The sequence below is a fragment of the Glycine soja genome, chromosome 9 (genome assembly GCF_004193775.1).
Source record: "Glycine soja cultivar W05 chromosome 9, ASM419377v2, whole genome shotgun sequence".
Lineage (NCBI taxonomy): Eukaryota > Viridiplantae > Streptophyta > Magnoliopsida > Fabales > Fabaceae > Glycine > Glycine soja.
In genome coordinates this window covers 1,376,471-1,388,652 of record NC_041010.1, presented here as the reverse complement: position 1 = coordinate 1,388,652, position 12,182 = coordinate 1,376,471, and the positions used below count along the sequence as shown (strand labels likewise).

At 32.4% G+C, this 12,182-nt stretch overlaps 2 protein-coding genes across 2 annotated transcripts; both read left to right on the top strand.

Moving 5' to 3' along the window:
- Positions 1–196: 196 nt before the first annotated feature.
- Positions 197–3,416, top strand: LOC114367790 (pre-mRNA-splicing factor CWC25 homolog). Its single transcript, XM_028324987.1, has 4 exons — positions 197–540; positions 614–761; positions 851–1,018; positions 1,985–3,416. Exons 1-4 carry the CDS (start codon positions 353–355, stop codon positions 3,092–3,094), a joined length of 1,614 nt encoding a protein of 537 aa, XP_028180788.1. The 5' UTR covers positions 197–352; the 3' UTR covers positions 3,095–3,416.
- A 2,495-nt stretch (positions 3,417–5,911) lies between these two features.
- LOC114367477 (aspartyl protease family protein At5g10770-like) lies at positions 5,912–8,037 on the top strand. The gene is made up of 2 exons (XM_028324666.1): positions 5,912–6,176; positions 6,555–8,037. Exons 1-2 carry the CDS (start codon positions 6,053–6,055, stop codon positions 7,874–7,876), a joined length of 1,446 nt encoding a protein of 481 aa, XP_028180467.1. The 5' UTR covers positions 5,912–6,052; the 3' UTR covers positions 7,877–8,037.
- Positions 8,038–12,182: the final 4,145 nt, after the last annotated feature.

Here is a 12,182-nt window from a genome sequence, read left to right as displayed (position 1 = left end):
CTTTTTCAATACATGTTTTATAAAAAAAGAATTAAATAATAAATCTATTTCATAAATTTATATAAATGTTATTTGAATGGCATTAATTTAAGCACTGTATTAATTCTTCAAAAAAATAATAGTATATTAAATTTGCCTTTTCAAGTATAAATAAAGTGAATTCCCTATTTATCAATATCAAATTCTAATCATTGAAAATAAAAATAATTAAAATACAACAACAAACAAACATGGCCTCCGTCATCCTCTTCTCATCTTCTTTCCTTTGCAACTAGTTAGTTAGGGTTTTGAGTTTGTGTTGTTTGTTGCTTTTATCCCTGAAAATCAAATCAGACTCAGAGAAAAAGAGAAAATGGCGCTGAAGTTTCTGAACAAGAAGGGATGGCACACGGGGAGTTTAAGGAACATAGAGAACGTGTGGAAGGCAGAGCAGAAGCACGAAGCGGAGCAGAAGAAGCTGGATGAGCTCCGCAAACAGATCCAGGAGGAGAGAGAGCGCACCGAGTTTCGTCTTCTTCAGGAGAAAGCTGGCCTCGTTCCGTAATTTCCCCTTCCCATTCAATTTTTTTTTTTAGGGTTTTCAATTTGTATTCTTATTCCTATTTGGTAGCAGGCATCAGGAGAGGTTGGAATTTCTGTACGATTCGGGGTTGTCGGTTGGGAAATCTTCGAATTCCGAAGGATTCAAGGCGCTCGAACAGTTACCAAAATCCGATGCAACGGATGCAGCAGGCTCCTCTGCTTCTGCATCTGCTTCTAAGGTGTGTTGTTTTTTTTCATATTTTGATTATGGATAAGGCTTTTGTTTTGTGTTAATTGATTTATTTATGATTGAATTTGTGTGGTGCAGGAGGGGGCGAGTGTGCCTGGGGCATTGTTCGAGGAGAAGCCTCAGTCTGCCAATGATGCTTGGAGGAAGCTTCATTCTGACCCTTTGCTCATGATTCGCCAGCGCGAGCAGGAGGCACTTGCCAAGATCAAAAACAACCCTGTCAAGATGGCTATGATCAAGAAATCGGTAAGCCCCTTTCTTCATTTTTTGATTGGAAAATGAAATGCAATTGCCTAGAATTAATCACTTTAGGGTGAATTATGGTCCTTTTCCCTTCCAGTTTAGAGATGCTTATGCTTAAGCTTAACTTATGCTGTTTTTGGTTTACTAACTGTTTGGTTCCAAGGATCGGAGGAGAGGGGAGAAAAATAAAATCTCTTCAATATTAAAGGAGAGGCATAAGTTGGAGGTAGGGATGCTTGAAAAAACTAGTTTTAAAAAAATACCCATAACTATAATTATAACTAGTTTTATGTAACTATAATTATAACTAGTTATATAAAAGTAGGTATAAAATTATAACCAATTTTATAGTTATAGGTATTTCAAATAACTTATTTTTATTTAAAAACTAGTTATAGTTATAAAACTATAACTAGTTTTATAGAAATGGGTATTACAAATAACTTATTTTTGGTCATCCATAACTAGTTATATAATTGATTTTAGACATAACTTGTTATATAATTAGTTATATAACTAGTTTATTCGTAACTAGTTATATACCCATATTTTAAAAACAATAACTAGTTATAGATGGATTAGATTAGATTTAAGAATGGATGGATTGATTGGATTGTGAATAAATGAATTACTTTGCAACCCTTGTGTGAAACCCTGTGCCCATAGCAGCCACATAAGGAGTGTCCATGCAATTTGAGGCTGCTGCTCTTTTTCGTGGTGACTTTTGCTTATGTTTGATATGGTGTATATGAAATTGAGAATTGTATTGCTTTTTGCAAACTCACATGTGGGCCCTTCATTTTTTTCCTCTCTAATTCGCTGATTGTTGTTTAAATTTTAAAGAATCTTTAAATTGCATCGACATAATAGGATGACGAAAACAATTGTTATGTTTATTTTCACTAAGACCTATTGTTTCATGTTTTCTAATTTATGGCCTGTCCTAATAATGCCTGGTAATGTTGTTAGATTGAAGGAACTGAAAACAAGGAGAAAGCTCATAAAAAGGAAAAGCGGAAGAAGCACCGGTCTAGTAAATCAAAGCATAAAAAACTGTCTGATTCAGAAGATGACACTACTGAGAGGAGAAAAAGAAAGACCGGTAATGAAGATTCTGACAGGAAGCATCACAAGGCTCAATCAGATTCAGAGTATCAATCAAGTGAAGGAGAAATGAGAAGAAGGAAGGATCGCATTGAGGACCAAAAATACAGGGAAAGATCGCCCAATCACCAACAGAGACAAAGAAATGGCAAAGACTACAAAGAAGATGCTGGTGACAGAAATTATAACAGGTCCAAGTCAGAAAGGAGTGTGCAAAAGGGTCAATTGGATTCAGGTTATGAATCAAGTGAAGGAGAAAAGAGAAGGAAGAATCACTATGAGGACAAAAAATACAGGGAAAGATCACCCAATCACCAGCAGAGACAGAGAAATGGCAGAGATTACAAAGAAGACACTGGTGAGGACAAAAAACACAGGGAAAGATCACCCAATCACCAACAGAGACAAAGAAATGGCAGAGATTACAAAGAAGGCACTGGTGAGGACAAAAAATACAGGGAAAGATCACCCGAACACCAACATAGACAAAGAAATAGCAGAGACTACAAAGAAGACACTGGTGACAGAAATTATAACACTTCTAAGTCAGAAAGATATGCTTCAGAAGGTCGGTCCAATATAGATGCCCCTAAAAGTGGGGGTGGGCGAATTTCGGAAGCAAGCTCCAATAGATATTCTGCTTCTTCACCTGAACGCAGATCACACTATAAGCGCAGAAACATGGCTCCTAAGCTTTCAGAAGAAGAGCGAGCTGCTAAACTTAAGCAAATGCAATTAGCTGCTGAGTTGCATGAAGAGCAGAGATGGAAACGTATAAAGAAGGCCGAGGAGTCGGATGCAAAGGAAGCAATCCAGAATGATAATGCCGGTGGCAAGAATTTCTTGGATACTGCTCAGAAAAGTGTATATGGTGCAGCTGAAGGGGGGAGTGCATCAATAGCCGAGAGTGTCCGTCGTCGGACATATTATTCTCAAGGAAGATCTGGTGGTGAAAGCAATGCTTTTCGGCGATGAATGCTGGATGGTTCTATCACTATATCATTTGTCTCCAGACCCCTCTTGCATGTGCTTTCTTCCTTGGACCAACAAATTGTTCCTTCGGTCTATAATATGTGAAAACCTGTTTAATTTTAGCTAGATAATATGTTAAGAATTCATAGTTCAACCTTCATGATTCGAAATTTCTAATGTTCTCTTGTGATTTTAAGGTGTCATGATGGGAAATGTTTAAAGGTATGCTGTGGCGTCTACGCATACTGTTGATTTCTGCTTGGGTAGTGCTTGTATGATGGATATTTGAATAAAACATCAATATAGTTTTTTGAAATTGACATAACCGGGCATTTTGGTCCATATAATTATAAAATGGTAATAGTCGTAGACTTAGATATCATTTAATTTAGTTTTTAGAATAGATATTATGTTTTTGATTTGGTCCTTAATATTCATTTCAATTTAGTTTTGAACTTTCATTATCGTGAATCAATGTCTTTGACTTAAAGCATCAAATTGACTAATGGACACTGATGATAGGAATTAAATTAATTCATAGCTGTTAATTTTAGGGATTAAATCAATTACTACTCTATTAAATAACCCAAAGGAGAATTGAGTTAGAAAAGAAGATACAAGTTGGAAGGTGTTCATATCAGTGCCTTAAAAAATCACCCAAAAAAAGAATATCGGTGCCTTGAAAATAATATTAAGGTAATCAAAAGAAAAAGAGAACACTTCTCAACTGTTATAATCAGTTCACTAATTCACTTCCCCTCTTAAAAGCGTCAATTTTCAACCTGAGTTATCCTTACCATGTATTATCCTTAGTGAATACGAAAAGTGAGTTATCTCTTCAATTAGACAAGGAGTCAAATTACACTACCGTTATTAATAGCCTGATAACGAACACAACTAAATAGTAGTTCGAAATTCGGTTGGAAAAATTAACTTATTTAACTTGATTCATAAATTAACTGAACTAAATTTGAATTAAAAATTATACTTTTGAGTTGAGTCAAGCTAACAATATAAACCAAATTATTTGTGAACTTGAAAGAAATTGTTTTAGATGAAAAAAAAATATTCATATCTAATTTGAGTCAATTTTAAGTCAAATCAATTTTTATCGAGTCCAACTTAACTAGACTCATTTTCGGTCTTAATTATCAAGTAGAAAAACTTAAACAATTTTTTTACCAAAAAAAGAAGAGAAAAGCTTCACTTACCTCTTACCAAGGACGTGTATAAATTGATATGCATCATAATATTACTCCGGTTTAATCAATGATCTACTTGTTTTAGGAAAGATACATGTGGGCTTTGGCTCCTTAAGAAAACAAACATTAGACCCAGTTTGGTGGTGGTGGATATATTTTGATAACCACGCTAATTAGGTTATTTGATTTTTCGGTGGGATCCTAAGGTATTTTTATAAGTTTCATCCATTCGAGTTGGCTATGTGACTAATCTTCATTATGAAACTTAGTCACACTTAAAGTTCATTGTCTCTATCCAATGATGTATTATGTAGGAATTGAACTAGGTCCCCTCTTACAAATTAAACATGTATTATTAATTGAACTACACTCAATATCTTGTTCATTTGCAACAAAATCTTTTCTTTTTGTGATGGTGAAAAAATATATTTCTTTTTAGATACTATTTCACCAATCGAGTCATAGGTATGTAACATATTGATACCTAACGATTTTTCACAAAGTAACGACAAAGGGTATAATTTATACAAATATTTTCATTTTCCAATTCGATACTATCTATCTTTTTCTTGTGGAGTTATTTACATGGTCGTGGATATATAAGATTGTGTACCGATGGCCCGATGGACACAAAATGCATATATCAAGGCAAAAGGACGAGGTTGCAGGTTTACAATCAAGGTATGAACTGTTGTTCTTTATCTAGCTAGTGATATCATATGGATATGGCTATGCAACACTTCCTCCTTGATTTAATAATAATAATGTGGTGCATCTTACAGTTGCATGTCTCTTTCACCAGTTTTTATAAGGCTATAAATGAAAAGCCAAATCCTCTTGTCATGTCAACTCCTAGTTTCCTACTTATTCTACCTCTTATTACTGGCTAATTATAATTTACATTTATTAAATGTACTTCTGCCAACACAACACAAACTTTGGTAATTACTAACTTATATTTTGGTGCTGCCCCTCCTTCTGCAGTGTATGGGGCATTTGCATGTTAACATTCCATGCCAGCAAGTGTATATTATGATAGTATGTTAATATTAATATAGCACACAAGAAGTTGGTTACAGTTTATGGGCCCTTCATATGTTCCCATATTCATTCATTCATTCATTGAGCTAGAAAGTTACAGCTACAAAGGACAGTTAAAAATTTATCTTCGGCAAGCATGGTTAATTATTCTTCCTCTTCACTTTTGCAATGACATGATATTATTATCATTGAAAAAAGATATGTGGGTGTAGTGTTACTAGTGTAGGTACTCGGTATTTAAGATATTGTTGTAACAACTTTAGTCTATCACATAGAATAATATTAATACAAGAGGGTCACACTGGACTATGTAGCTAGTTACTCCATCACGATTCACGAGCTGTATGAGCTCCTTGGGTTGGAGGACATTTAAAGCATTTACTATGTAGATAATTAAGGAAACTCATTTGAAATTTTGCCACATGTACTACAAATTATTTTTGAGTAATTCTAAATCCTCTTACAATATCTTATTTATTCTTCTACTTGTTTTTGTACGATAAATTCTGATCGCATTTTATTTGCTCATGATATAAATATTTCAGTTTTTTATTAGATACTTTCTTTATAAAATAGGAGGAGGATTTGTAGGATGATATAGCCTTACTCAGTATTTTTTTATGCTATTTTTTTTTTCATTTGTCTTATTAGTAGGGAAAAGTGTCGGTTTGGCTACGAGTAGAAGCCAAGTGTACCATATATCTGCTTAACGAAGAGTATGAAACTGTTCCAGAACAAAATGTTGCAGAGCCTGCCAAGTGGGGTGTACAGGATGAGCCTCTTTTGGTTTATAGTTTTCTCTGCACATCTTGTACTAGCATCCTCTCTTGTTGAATTTCAAGGCATGTATTTCAATGGCTTGTTGATTAACTAGTTCTTAATTTCTCTTTAGATTACATGTTATTATGCTGCCTGCACCATAATTTACTATTAGTTTCCTTTTCTGTATAGAGGCTTTTATTTTATTTTTTAAAAATTTACTAGAATATTGCATTTACCTGTGATGCTTAAATTAAAGAAAACAATCTTTTGAGTTTCATTTTCAAAATTAGAATGAAATTTTGAACACCAAGGAAGTCTGACTCAGTTAATTGAGTAAGACACGAGTTAATCTAAATTTCATGGTAGTTGTCTTCGAATCATACAGATAAAAAAAAATGAAATTCTGAATTTGTGCTAGTATTTATGCATACTAACATAGCAAACAGTCCAATTTGCAGATAATGATAATCCAAGGCAAAAGCAAGAGGGTATGCAGCTAAATTTGTACCATGTCAAAGGACTTGACTCCTCTCAAACTTCCACATCACCATTTTCATTCTCTGACATGATCACAAAAGATGAGGAACGTGTCAGGTTTCTTCATTCAAGATTAACAAACAAGGAGAGTGTCAGAAATTCTGCCACCACTGACAAATTGAGGGGGGGACCCAGCCTAGTGAGCACAACACCTTTGAAATCAGGTTTGTCAATTGGTTCAGGCAACTACTATGTGAAAATAGGACTTGGTACCCCTGCCAAGTACTTCAGCATGATTGTAGACACAGGTAGCTCCCTCTCATGGCTCCAGTGCCAGCCTTGTGTCATATACTGCCATGTCCAAGTTGACCCTATATTCACCCCTTCAACATCCAAGACATACAAGGCCTTGCCATGCTCATCATCTCAGTGTTCCTCTCTCAAAAGCTCCACACTGAATGCTCCAGGTTGCTCAAATGCAACTGGTGCTTGTGTCTACAAAGCAAGCTATGGTGACACTTCTTTCTCAATTGGATATTTGAGTCAAGATGTGCTAACCTTAACCCCTTCAGAGGCACCATCATCAGGTTTTGTGTATGGTTGTGGTCAAGACAATCAAGGCTTGTTTGGAAGGTCATCAGGTATCATAGGTCTAGCCAATGACAAAATCTCCATGCTTGGTCAATTGTCCAAAAAATATGGCAATGCCTTCTCCTATTGCCTCCCCTCTTCTTTTTCTGCACCAAACTCTTCTTCCCTATCAGGTTTCTTGTCCATTGGAGCCTCATCATTGGCATCATCGCCATACAAGTTCACTCCCTTGGTCAAGAATCAAAAGATTCCAAGCTTGTACTTTCTTGACTTGACAACTATAACTGTGGCAGGAAAGCCACTAGGAGTTTCTGCATCAAGCTACAATGTTCCTACCATAATTGACTCTGGCACAGTAATCACAAGGCTACCTGTGGCTGTTTACAATGCATTGAAAAAGTCTTTTGTGTTGATCATGTCCAAAAAATATGCACAGGCACCAGGATTTTCAATATTGGATACTTGCTTCAAGGGGAGTGTTAAGGAGATGTCAACAGTGCCTGAGATTCAGATCATATTTCGTGGGGGCGCTGGCCTAGAACTTAAGGCTCATAACTCCCTTGTGGAAATTGAAAAGGGTACTACTTGTTTGGCCATTGCTGCTAGCTCTAACCCCATTTCCATTATTGGGAATTATCAGCAACAGACATTCAAGGTGGCTTATGATGTTGCCAATTTCAAGATTGGATTTGCACCTGGTGGCTGCCAGTGATCACAAAGCTAGCTAGCACAGGATTCAATTTATCAAATGTTACTTGTTTGCAAATATTTGCTTTAATAAAGATTAGTTAATGAACGCCTGATGTAATGATGTGGCATGGGATTGTGATGCATCATAGTGAGCAAATAAGAAAAATGACAATTAAATGCTCACATGAATGTTGCAATTGTATTAAATTGATTGAATTTTTTTTATAGGTAGGAATACAAGATAATGTCAAAAAAATTGATGATAACTCACACTTTGAAAGTAAATAATGATTATGTTTGGTAAAATTAGTTAATGAAATAGTTAGAAAATATAAAATGATATATTTAAAAAAGATAATAAATAAATAAATAAATATTTTAAGGATAAAATAAAAATAAAATATAAAAAATAAAAAACTAAAAATTAGTGTTTAAAAAAAAATAAAAATTATTTAAAAAAATTGTTTATCAAATAATTGAACAAATTTTTTAGTTATTTAGTTAATAAAAAAAATTAAAAATTAACTAAAATAACTTGTCAAAATACTTATATTTACTTTAATAAAGATTGATGAACAATTGATATGGCATGTGATTTATCTTAGCCAGCAAATAAGAGAAATGACAATTAAAGAGGCTCACATGAAAGTTGCAATTGTATTAGATTGATTGGAATTTTTTTACTTTGGAAGTAAATAATATAATTCGCATAGCGGCATGTATAGCTGCATACTATAGAACGCTTTATTAGGTAACCATTGGTCCATTGCCATTGTTTTGCAGCTTCTTTCCACCTTTCTAAGTTAGACAAATATATTGATAACCAAAACAATTATTATATTATTAGAAGTATAGTTTGGTGGAGCCTATAAAAAGGCTTTAGTAGTCACTTTGTAGTTTGTACTTAAACTTTTTTTCATTATCAATACATTCTATTTTTTGCCTATTAGATCCCCCTTCCCCCACTTAAAGCTAAACCACGAATTCTATCAATTCTAATATTCATCGAAAATGTCAAAGTGTAATAAATAATTTTCAATATAAAAATCTATTTTTATTTACTTAAAAAGTAGTCCCATTCTTTGAAATTTTGTTAACAAAATTATAAATTATCAGGTAAATCAAATATAAGAAAGGCCGATAAAAAAATAAATATAACTAGAATCCTATTTATAAGGACACCATAAGATGGGATGAGAAGAGATAGATGGTGCATAGCTCAGGGCTCTCTTGAGATGGAGTTTTTACCTACATTAGAGTAAAATATTATTTTCTCTGACTTATTATAATTATGATATAAGAGAAAAAATTATTATTTAAGTTTTTTGATGTGATATTAATTATATTTTTTTACTTATATTTCTTATAATATTCATGATAGACAATAAAATCTATAAATAAATAAACGATGGTATAAGATTAATTTTTTTGTGAAATTATTTTTTATTTTTATCTTTTGTAAAATAACTTTGAACGACTATTTTAGGATATAGGAAATATCATTTACTCCAAGTGAAGTATACTCCACGGTATATCAAACTTGCCCTTGCAACTAGATCATTTATAATAGGCTTCGCTACATGAATTTTTGAGTCACTTGGATTTTAGTGTTTTGGGTTGAAATAATCCAATTTAGTAAGCTGGGCCTCTGAAATCCAATCTAAGAAATAGAAACAAAAAGTATTTCATTAAACTAAACAACTTTGTTTTTATTGATGCTTATACGAAATTTAAGAGTATTAATGAAATTGTGCGAAACAAATATGCAAGAATGAATAAAAAGTTGTGGGAAACTGTGTGAAACAAATATGTAAGAATGATTTTTTTTTCATTCTTGCATATTTTTTTTGGGAAATTCTTTATCTATCTAAATCTAATAAAATTGTGTTTGTACATTCTGGTATAATTTTTTGTAAAATAAAAAGAGACAAGAACAAAAGATAGAAATGTTTAACGTAAGATGATTGATATGATAAGTCATTATTAAACTATTCTTTTTAACTTAACGAGATTTATGCATGAATCCAAATCTGCTTGAGACACGGAACTTTCATTAAAATAGATGCCCTATATCAAAATAAGGGGAAAAGGTAGCAAATTCAATAAAACCTTATAATATCAACACTTAGTAAGTGGGAAAAAAATGTTCTTAAGAGAAATTGTTTTTATTGGTTCCTTAACCCCAAAATTTATGTCCTATTGAAACTCATACTTTTGTTCAGACGATCTAGATATTCATTTTCTTGTATAGACAAACTCTAACTTCATTACTAACATGTTTGTATGGAAATCATGTAGGTCATGCACTAAAATTGTCTTTGAGTCCAAGTCAGGTATGAAAAATATTTTTTAAACTCATTCCACCCGCAAGACATTAAAAAATCACATCACTACTGAGTTATGTGATATGATAACTTTATGCATTGCATGGAAACAATGGGGTTCAAGAGGTTTTCAACCATGTATTGCTGAGAAGTCTCTCTCAAGAGACTCAAAGTAAAAAGTTTTCAGGTATTTTATTGACCATAAAGAAGAGTGATGATTGAAAAATAATAGAATTGATATGAAAGAGAAAAAAAATTACATTTTTTTTAGTCTAGATCATATGTATCTTTCACATGCTCTAATAGACACAATCATGTGATTTAACTTAAACTAAAATAACTCTAGGTCAATTGATCCTTGTGTTTGGTAGTGAAAATGTCCTACATTAACACTAAGGTATTTTAAAACATATTTTGAATAAAACTTTTAATGAGCACTTGTAGGAGAAAAATTAATGGATAAAAAATAAGTTATTATTTTTAATATGTTAAAATTAACTTTAATTCAAACTATTATTCAATTTCCTCATTCCCTGGCCTCCCCCAATTCTTGAGTTTTGATTCAATATTCTAATTAAGTTTTATTACGCGACACTTCACTATTGAGTTTGGAACAATAAATTTGGTACTTCTTTTGCATATTTAAGAGGACAAAACATGTAAAAATAGGACTAAATTCATTTCCTTAGTGTTTAACTTAAATAATATATTTTATTATTATCATGTTATTAGTGAGAAGTATCTAATAATTTTTATCGATAATCAATCTGTGTTGAAAAATCATGACTATGATCAATCATTTTTAATAGGATTCTCTCTTCTCAAAGATATTTTTTCATCTTCTCAAAGATATTTTTTCATCAAGAATATGTTGATACTTAAATAATATGTTGAATCTCATTTTACAATCCACCTCCATATTCAACCAGTTATTCGAGGGACAAAGAAACCAAAACTATATATGAAACATTAGCCAAATTAAAATTGTATTAGAACGAGCAGAATAAAGAAACAAGCTTATGTTACGAACAACAGACAACTCTCGAACATAGAATATGACGGGAAATCCTTTTTTTTCCTTAAAGTGTTTCTCTAATTCCACCGCTAGCAGTAGCAGTTGAACAATAATGCAAAACACACCGCAAATAATATAAGGCTGTGTTTTTTTAGTGAGTTTTTGAAGGTAAAAAGAAAGACGCAATTTTATTTTAAATTAAATAATTGCATAGTATTATAAAAAAAAGTAAGTAAAAAAATATTAGGCTAATCTATTATCTCACTTCTTTTATTTAAAAAAAAAAGTATTTGAAATGAAAAAAACATCCTTCAACTTTTTCTCTTTTAAACCAACTATTCAATATACCGTCCAAAGCACAGAAGCATATCAGATTGCTTATGGTACAATTAACTTAACTTTTGGAAGGGGATTTGTAGCCCCATACTAAGTGAAGTGTCACAATGTAGGGTCTTGATTTTAAAATGTGGCCTAGTTCAAACCCAACAATTAGGTCAAGGTAAGAAGATTGTGTTATAAGAATTACTTTGTACCATATTCTTTAAGTGACAATAATTGGCACTTGGAAGAGTTGCAAATGTAAATATGGATGTCTTATTCAATATTTTCATAACTTGCAAACCTGATTTATTAAAATATGAATAGATATGGCAGGAATGGGTATTGTCTCTCCAGATCTCGACCCCGACTTTCCAATGTTGATAGGTTAAAATTTGTTATCTTATTCTTGTATCTGCCGGGTATCGGATATCCTCGTGCCCGCCCCGTCTCTGGCTCAGATTTGTAAAAAAAAAATTGTAAAAGAATTATATTGAAAATCTAATTTAAAAAAATTGATTGTTACACATTTATTTTTAAATTACTTGTATTTGCAGTGCATTTGTCTACAAAAATCATCAAAAAAAGAATATTAAATTATATAAAAATTATAAAAAAAATTAACAAATAATTAATAAAATTTTAATAATTTCAGTGGGACATGTACGAGA

What these genes read in the sequence shown, in the direction of transcription:
- LOC114367790 (XM_028324987.1), top strand. Translation starts at nt 353, where the DNA reads ATGGCGCTGAAGTTTCTGAACAAGAAGGGATGGCACACGGGGAGTTTA. An exon ending in GAGAAAGCTGGCCTCGTTCC is followed by an intron (nt 541 to 613) that starts GTAATTTCCCCT and finishes ATTTGGTAGCAG; the next exon opens with GCATCAGGAGAGGTTGGAAT. An exon ending in CTTCTGCATCTGCTTCTAAG is followed by an intron (nt 762 to 850) that starts GTGTGTTGTTTT and finishes TGTGTGGTGCAG; the next exon opens with GAGGGGGCGAGTGTGCCTGG.
- LOC114367477 (XM_028324666.1), top strand. Translation starts at nt 6,053, where the DNA reads ATGAAACTGTTCCAGAACAAAATGTTGCAGAGCCTGCCAAGTGGGGTG. An exon ending in CTCTCTTGTTGAATTTCAAG is followed by an intron (nt 6,177 to 6,554) that starts GCATGTATTTCA and finishes TCCAATTTGCAG; the next exon opens with ATAATGATAATCCAAGGCAA.